Source organism: Moschus berezovskii, chromosome 6, assembly GCF_049115385.1.
Source record: "Moschus berezovskii isolate FMDL1 chromosome 6, NW_MosBer_1.0, whole genome shotgun sequence".
NCBI classification, from domain to species: domain Eukaryota; kingdom Metazoa; phylum Chordata; class Mammalia; order Artiodactyla; family Moschidae; genus Moschus; species Moschus berezovskii.
Genome location: NC_142465.1, coordinates 106,037,275 through 106,046,057, shown reverse-complemented (window position 1 = coordinate 106,046,057; position 8,783 = coordinate 106,037,275). Strand labels below are relative to the sequence as shown.

The 8,783-nt window shown below is 42.2% G+C and overlaps 1 protein-coding gene across 1 annotated transcript; it reads left to right on the top strand.

Moving 5' to 3' along the window:
• Positions 1-1,924: 1,924 nt before the first annotated feature.
• Positions 1,925-8,154, top strand: APOBEC1 (apolipoprotein B mRNA editing enzyme catalytic subunit 1). Its single transcript, XM_055395914.2, has 5 exons — positions 1,925-2,021; positions 3,576-3,603; positions 5,976-6,373; positions 7,134-7,252; positions 7,901-8,154. Exons 1-5 carry the CDS (start codon positions 2,006-2,008, stop codon positions 8,048-8,050), a joined length of 711 nt encoding a protein of 236 aa, XP_055251889.1. The 5' UTR covers positions 1,925-2,005; the 3' UTR covers positions 8,051-8,154.
• The last annotated feature ends 629 nt before the right edge of the window (positions 8,155-8,783 follow it).

Sequence of the window (8,783 nt, the reverse complement as noted above, 5' to 3'; positions counted from 1 at the left end):
TCATTGCTGCGTGGACTTTTCTCTAGTGATGGGCAGGGGCTTATCATTTTGATGGCTTCTTTTGTTCTGTAGCACAGACTTTATGGCTTGTTAGCTCGGTAGTTGTGGCTCCCTGGCTCTAGAGCACAGGCTTCAGTAGTTGTAGCTTAGGGGCATGTGGGATCTTCCAGGATCAGGGATGGAACCCATGTCTCCTGCATTGGCAGACGGATTCATTACCACTGAACCACCAGGGAAGACCTCTGCCTGCCTTTCATAAAAGTCTTTGGCCTTCCCTAGGGGTCCACTGGTTAAGATTCTGTATTTCCACTGTAGCGGCTATGGGTTCAGTCTCTGGTCAGGGAAGTTCAGCGTGCCAAGAAGTGCAGCCAGAAAAATAAATAAATAAAAGTCTCTAAGACTGAGACCAGTTGTAAAATTCAGGATGATCTTACCACAAGATTCTTACCTTAGTCAGTCTGCAAAATTTACTGTGTTACTGTAAGGTAACATATGTACATGTTCCAGGGATCGGCTCAGTTCAGTTGCTCAGTTGTGTCTGACTCTTTGTGACCCCATGGACTTGGCTCCTGAAGGACCTTTAATTATAATGTGGCACTTCTGCCCCTTCTTCAAAACTATCGCCTGCCACTCCAAACATCTGCTTCATCTTGTCCAGCTCCAGCTTGATTTTGTGATTAAGAAAATCTTATGTTTAGAGCTTAGGTATAGGGTTCATAGAATTTGAGACTTAAAGTACAGGGGCTGTAGTTGTGAGACCCTGTGTTGTGCTTAGTTGCTCAGCTCTGTCTGACCCTGCCACCCCATAAGCCCACCAGACTCCTCTGTCAATGGGAATTCTCCAGGCAAGAATATTGGAGAGGGTTGCCATGCCCTCCTCCAGGGGAATCTTCCCAACCCAGGGATGTAACCCAGGTCTCCCACATTTCAGACTGATTTTTTACTGTCTATGCCACTAGGGAAGCCCTAGAGGGAGCCTTAGGTCTTGAGGTGACCTTAATTCTGGGAGTGTGTTTGTTGAAACCCAGAGGAGCTGAACTCAGGGTTCAGGCAACAGGAGGCAATGGCAATAGGGAGTATAGTATTCATTTCTTCAAGGCAGATAAGGAAGCGGAAGTGGATGGGGCCATACACTTAATCTTAGCTTCATGAAGCAAGAGAAATCACCTGAAACTTGTTCAGTTGTAATTCCCTGACTCAGAGACCAAAGTTCTTTTGATTTTGTATCTACAATGCCCCTCCCCTTTCCAAGAGAACCTGGGGTGAAGAGCAAAATAAGAGGAAGTTAGACATTAATGAATAATGGCAGAAGGGCAAAGCCTCACTGTTTCACCAGGTGACAATGAAAACCTTCAGGTCACAGAAGCAGGCCAATTTGCTCTTCCCTTTCTTCCTCTCTTCTCTCCAATAAACAGCAATGTGTCAATCTTGTTTTAACTTTAGAGGGAGATATCCCTACATTCATTCTCAGTGAATTAAGCTACAAGATTAATTATCTGCATCATAAGCTTTCTTATCAACCCCACCAACTGCTACCTATCTGTACAGTCTGTGGCTATTGTGCAGTCACTAAGTCGCGTCCGACTCTTTGTGACCCCATGGACTGCAGCATGCCAGGCTTTCCTGTCCCTCACGATCTCCCAGAGTTTGTCCATTGAGTTGGTGATGCTATCTAACCATCTCATCCTCTGCCATCCACTTTTCCTTTTGCCTTCAATCTTTCCCAGCATCAGACTCTCTTCCAGTGAGTCGTCTCTTCCCATTAGGTGGCCAAAGTATTGGAGCTTCAGCTTCAGCAAGTCAGAGTTGGTTTCTTTTAGGATTGACTAGTTTGATCTCTGTACAGTCTGGATACCTAATATCTGCCTGAGACTCAGGAATGAGTCATCCTCTGATCAAACAGGTGGCAGTGGTCACACCTGCAGAAACTATGTTCAGGCAGGTTGCTGGCAGCAGCAATTAGCACAATATAACTCCAGAGGAAAAAGTCCAGAGACAGAGCACCATGGCTTCTGACAGAGGTAAATGGTTGCGGGGCCCGAAATCTCCATATTCTTGAGAAACTCCAAAACTCTGTGTGTGCTTGCCTATATGAGTGTGCGTATGTGTCTGGTTCATGCTTGTATTCATGAACATTTTCCAACTTTCCTATTTATTAATATCTACATATTATTCTTAAACGGGAGTTCTTCTTATTGGTGGTGCTGTGATTATTAATACCACCTGTTTATACTGTAAATATTTTGATCAGATGACACTACAGCAATGCTTGTTTCACCATAATAAAAAAGTTAAAAAATACAACTAGTGGATGAGAATTTAAGATAGCAGCTGAAGTTCTCGTACCAGGGCATAGTCAAGGTTCCATTACTTAGTGTTGGAAAAATTTGTGGGGAAGGAAGAACACCAAGTTGTGGAAGGAAATGATTTTCAGATGAGGTGGGTTTTGAACTTGGTCTTGAAAGGGCAGAATTTTGGTTGGCAAAGAGGAGGAGATTCCTGTTTGACTGACACCAGGAGTTTAAGAGAATTTTCCAAAGATTGTGTGTGGAATACAATGAATGAATTGATTAGGCTACAGAAGAGTTTTTGGAAGCAATCAGCAATGTGATCAGAAAGCAAATCTGATTTTTTTTTAAACTGGAGTATAGTTCCTTTATAATGTTGTCTTAGTTTCAGGTGTACAGCAAAGTGAAACAGTTATACATACATGTATGCACTCCTTTTCTATTTTTTTCCCATATAGGTCATTACAGAGCATTGAGTAGAGTTCCCTGTGCTATATACAGTGTAGGTCCTTATTATCTATTTTATATACAGTGATGTGTATATGTCAATTCCAATCTCCCAAATTTATCCCTCTCCCCACCCCCAAAAATAAATCTGAAGACATATTGTTGAGGGTCTTGAATGCCCAACTAAGGAAATTGAGGTTTATTTTTTTTTATTTTAGATTTTTTTCTTTTCCATTATGGTTTTTAATAGTTTACTGTGTATTTTTTTTAATAAGACAAAATATTTGGAGAATTTGTGAATAGCATGTGTGCGTATTCAGTTGTGTCTGACTTTTGCAGCCCCGTGGACTGTAGCCCACCAGGCTCTTCTTTCCATGGGATTTCTCAGGCAAGAATACTGGAGTGGGTTGCCATTTCCTCCTCCAGGGGATCTTCCAGACCCGGGGATCCAACCAGAGTCTCCTGCAGTTCCCGCATCAGCAGGCGGATTCTTTACCACTGAGCCACCTGGGAAGCCCTGTGAATAACACGGAGATGACTAAAACAGTACTTTAGACACATTTATTGGCACTTGATGCCTTTTTGTGTGTGTTGGCTTTTGCTTTTGGCCACACCATGCAGTATGCCGGATCTTAGGTTCGAAAGCAGAGATTGTACCTCTGCCCCTGCAGTGCAAGCAGGGAGTTTTAACCACTGGTCCACCAGGGAAATCCCGAGAGAGAATCTTCCAATGGCATTTTCTGATATGATTTGTGGGTTTAGAAGAATAGAGTCTTTTTTCTTGGTGGTTCGATTTGTACATATGGGTGTTACTTGACGTGATCATCTCTTGGTCAACAGGTCCTCCAGCAGGAGATCCCACATTGAGGTAAGAGTTCTACTATCATAGTGCACATTTAATTCATCCCAGAATAGATGAGCATGTAGGAGCGGGAGGACTACAATTTCCTTATTGCGCCTTTCCTCTTTTCTGATGCTCCCATTCTTCATTTATGCAACTCCATTCCTTATGTTTATTATTGCTTCCTGTGTCTTCCCTCCTATGCCTTTTGGTTTCAGTTGAAAAAACCCATCTTCCAGCTTTCTTTTGTTATTCTCTTCAGTTCAGTTCAGTTCAGTCGCTCAGTCATGTCCGAATCTTTGCAACCCTATGAATCGCAGCATGCCAGGCCTCCCCGTCCATCACCAACTCCCAAACCCATGTCCATTGAGTCGGTGATGCCATCCAACCATCTCATCCTCTGTCGTCCCCTTCTCCTCCTGCCCTCAATCTTACCCAGCATCAGGGTCTTTTCCAATGAGTCAGCTCTTCCCATCAGGTGGCCAAAGTACTGGAGTTTCAGCTTCAACCTCAGTCCTTCCAACGAACACCCAGGACTGATCTCCTTTAGGATGGACTGGTTGGATCTCCTTGCAGTCCAAGGGACTCTCAAGAGTCTTCTCCAGCACCACAGTTCAAAAGCATCAACTCTTCGGCGCTCAGCTTTCTTCACAGTCCAACTCTCACATCCGTACATGACCACCGGAAAAACCATAGCCTTGACTAGACGGACCTTTGTTGACAAAGTAATGTCTCTGCTTTTTAATATGCTGTCTAGGTTGGTCATAACTTTCCTTCCAAGTAGTAAGCGTCTTTTAATTTCATGGCTGCAATCACCATCTGCAGTGATTTTGGTTACTATTGTTTTTCTCTCTTTAAATCACAAGTTTTCATAGAAATTAGTGAAAAGTTCAGCAAACTGGTTTGTCACTTTGATCTTCCTATTTTAAACCCTATCCCCATTTTCTAGACCTTTTTTTTTTTTTAAATTTTACCATGCCACAGGTTTGGGAGATCTTAGTTTCCCAATCAAAGATTGAACCCAAGTCAGCAATGGAAGAGTGGAGTCCTAACCACTGGACTGCCAGGCAATTCCCTAGACCTATTTAAAAATTGCATTTATTTTTAATTGATTGATGATTTCTTTACAATATTAGTTTCATTTCTGCCATACATCAACATGAATTAGCCATAGATGTACATGTGTCCTTTCCCTCTTGAATCTCCCTCCCACCTCCCACCCCATCCCACTCCTCTAGGTTGTTAAAGTGCCCTGGTTTGAGTTCCCTGGGTCATACAGCACATTCCCATTGGCTATCTATTTTGCTTATGGTAGGACATACGCTTCCATGCTACTCTCACCGTTCATCTCACCCTCTCCTTCCTCCCCGCTGCCCTCATCTGTAAGTCTAGAACAGAGAGACTTGTCAGGGAACATATTATCTCTTGACGGGTGGAAGGATTGCTCTATAAAATAAATTAAGTGATCCTTTAGGAATGAGTGAAGAATATGAGAATGTAATAAACTTATGACCCAACCATATTGCAGAGTCCTGGCATAATTCTGAGTTTTCCCTGAGTCATAACTTTGACCCACAGAGAGTGTTATGTCTAAAGATGTCCTTGAGAGAAATTTTAATTTCTTTCTTATGAGGAATTAGTGTACACAGAATTGAATGTGGAAGAATCCCGAGGCTAAATTACTTTCTTCTCAGAGTTGGTAATAGACTCCTGTTGGCAATTTGAGGATTCCACACCTGAGAAAAAAAAATCTATTCCATTGAAGAATAATGAAGATTGAGTGGGACAGGTCACCTCTAAGTGTGAAACAGAAAGTTCAGAGGGACTTCCATGGCAGTCCAGTGGTTAGGACTCAGTGCTTTGACAGCTGAGGGCCCAGGTTCAATACCTAGTTGTGGGCACTAAGATTCTGCAAGCTGTGAGGCCAAAATAAATAAGATTAGAATATAGTAAGAAAACTTTAAAAGAGATGCAAAGACATATTTACACCTGAATTCAAGACTACCAAGCAGTGGTATAGAGAGTGGTAACCCAATAACATGAGTTGGGAAAAATCTCTTCCCTGTTTGTGAGAGAAACTCTGATAATCCAAACAGACCTCCCCAGATAACTTTGAGATATAGAATAGAAAAAAAATTCCTGAGTTTTCATGTTTCGGTTTGCTTGACAGAAAAGGGGAAGAAATTATTTCCGTTGTTCAGTCGCTAAGTCATGTCAGACTCTGCGACCAGCACGCCAGTTTTCCCTGTCCTTCACTCTCTCCCAGAGTTTGCTCAAATGTGTGTCCATTGAGTCGGTGATGCTATCTAACCATCTCATCCTCTGCCACCCTCTTCCCCTTTTGCCTTCCCTCAAATGATGACATGATGACATGGGGGGGGGTGCTTTTTATATTTCAGGAGAAGAATTGAACCCTGGGAATTTGAATTCTCCTTTGACCCCAGAAAATTCTGTAAAGAGGCCTGTCTGCTCTATGAAATCCGGTGGGGCAACAGCCGGGACGTCTGGCGACACTCGGGCAAAAACACCACCAAGCATGTTGAACGCAATTTTATAGAAAAAATTGCTTCAGAAAGATATTTTTGCCCATCTATCAGCTGCTCCATCTTCTGGTACTTGTCCTGGAGTCCCTGCTGGGAATGCTCCAAGGCCATTAGAGAATTTTTGAATCAGCATCCTAATGTGACCCTAGTTATTTACATAGCACGGCTTTTCCAGCACATGGATCCGCAAAACCGGCAAGGACTCAAAGACCTGTTTCTCAGCGGTGTGACTATCCAGGTCATGAGAGCCCCAGGTGAAAACAACAAACCGAGAATCTTAGGTGTTTATGAAAGGCTGTGGTGGTGGTGGTGGTATGTTTCTAGGCCAGGAGACTGGATTATCCCAGACTGGAAGTCTCAGAAGTGAAAGCCCCAAGTAGAATAAAAGCCCACTTCTGAAATTCATAGCAAAGAAAGCATCAAAGAGATGGCTCTTTCCCTCGCACCTGTCTTGTTTACTTTATTAATTAATTAGTTTATTTTTGGCTGTGCTGGGTCTTCGTCACTGCGTGAGCTCTTCTCCACTTGTGGTGCTCTGGCTTCTCATTGTGGTGGCTTCTCTCGTTGCTGAGCAAGGTCTCTAGGGTGCTCAGCCTTCAGTAGTTGTGGCTCCTGGGCTCTAGAGCACAGGCTCAACAGTTGGGGCTTTCAGATCAGGGACTGAACCATGTCTCCTGCATTGGCAACTGGATTCTTTACCACTGAGCCACCAGCAAAGCCCCTTCTCTACCATCTTAAAACGAATTGCTGAGCTCCTTTTGGGAAACTTCCCTGGTGGCTCAGAAGGTAAAGAATCTGTCTGCAAAGCAGGAGACCCAGGTTCTATCCCTGAGTCAGGAAGATCCCCTGGAGAAGGGAATGGCCACCCACTCCAGTTCTTTTTAGGGATGCTGGAAGAGTCTAGCCCTTCTCCAGCAGGAAATAGGCCAGAGGGATTTATATATGGTCTATTTTTAAGTTGGATTCAACTTTCTGTTGTATATGTTGAATGAACCAAGATTTGTGTTTCCTTAGAGTATGATTACTGCTGGAGGAATTTTGTCAACTACCCCCAGGGGAAAGAAGCTCACTGGCCAAGATATCCCCCTCTGTGGATGAACTTGTATGCACTGGAACTCTACTGCATCATTTCAGTAAGTTACTGCAATGGACAGATTCTGATGCAAAAAGAAGCATCTTTCTTCAAAATTCTCTCCTGATTATTTTAATATGTGTTCTTCTCACCATCACTTTGCCATTTATATTGAGATTTAGTTATTGACTTATCTTTTAAAATGTGAGAGCAAAACAGTCTCTTTGTAGCAAATAAGAGGGAAAAGGGAATGGATAAACTGATCTAAGATATAGGTGATGGTCAACTCTTTTGTGATCCCATGTACTGTAGCCCGCCATGCTCCTCTGTCCATGGGATTTCCCAGGTAAGAATACTGGAGTGGGTTGCCATATCCATCTCCAGGGGATCTTCCCAACCCAGGGATCAAACCTACATTCCCACTTGGCAAGCAGATTTTTTGCCACTGAGCCACCAGGAAAGCTGAAGATATAGGTGGGCTCCATAATTAGATGTAATCATTGTCATCGTTGTTGTTGTTACAATACGTACTGGTTACACTGAATTGCAGATATCCTTCTTTTACTTTTTGATGTGTGTCATCTCACCGAAGGAATGTTGGTGACCCATTTGTATTCTCTCACAAGTAGTTCAGTGGTCTTCCAAATGATGTTTTAAAATGTTCCTGGCATTAAGAAAATTATTATTCTAACCTATTGTTTTATTTCAGAGTCTCCCTCCCTGCTTACAGATTTCAAGAAGATATCAGAATCAACTCATAGGGTTCAGACTTATTCTTCGAAATTGTCATTACCAAATGATTCCACCCTATATCCTTTTAGCGACGGGGATGATACAGCTTCCAGTGACTTGGAGATGAATAGAATGAATTCTTGTGTAATTAGAATTGAGGTATTTTTAGATATTTTTTTTTATTTCTATATACTAACAGCAAATCATCTGGAAAAGAATTAAAGGAAACAATTCCATTTACAATAACATTAAAAACAATAAAATACTTATGAATTAATTTAACCAAGGATGTGAAAGATCTGTACGTGGAAATCTATAAGGCATTGATGAAACAGATTGAAGACGACACAAATAAATGGAAAGATATCCCATGGTCATGGATTGGAAGAGTTAATATTGTTAAAAAACATCCCTTCTACACAAAGCCATCTGTAAATTCAATGCAATCCCTATCAAGATTCCAAAGGCATTTTTACAGAACATTTAAAAAAATCCTAAATTTTGTATGGAACAACAAAATGTCCTGAGGGCCAAAGCCATCCTTGTATACCTGAAGGAAATGAAATCACTTCCATGTTCCTTGTGGCATTGTTTACAATAGCCAAGACACAAAAATAGTCTAAGTATACAGCAGCAGATGAGTGGATAAAGAAGATGTGGTATATTGTGGTATGTATGATGGACAGGGAGGCCTGGCGTGCTGTGATTCATGGGGTCGCGGAGAGTCGGACACGACTGAGCGACTGAACTGAACTGAACTGATATACACAATGGAATGTTACATAGCCATGGAAGAGAAGAAATCCTGCCCTTTGCAACAACATACATGAAACTGAAGGCATTTTGCTATTTACAATAAG

What these genes read in the sequence shown, in the direction of transcription:
- APOBEC1 (XM_055395914.2), top strand. An exon ending in GCAGGAGATCCCACATTGAG is followed by an intron (nt 3,604 to 5,975) that starts GTAAGAGTTCTA and finishes TTTATATTTCAG; the next exon opens with GAGAAGAATTGAACCCTGGG. An exon ending in AACTCTACTGCATCATTTCA is followed by an intron (nt 7,253 to 7,900) that starts GTAAGTTACTGC and finishes GTTTTATTTCAG; the next exon opens with AGTCTCCCTCCCTGCTTACA.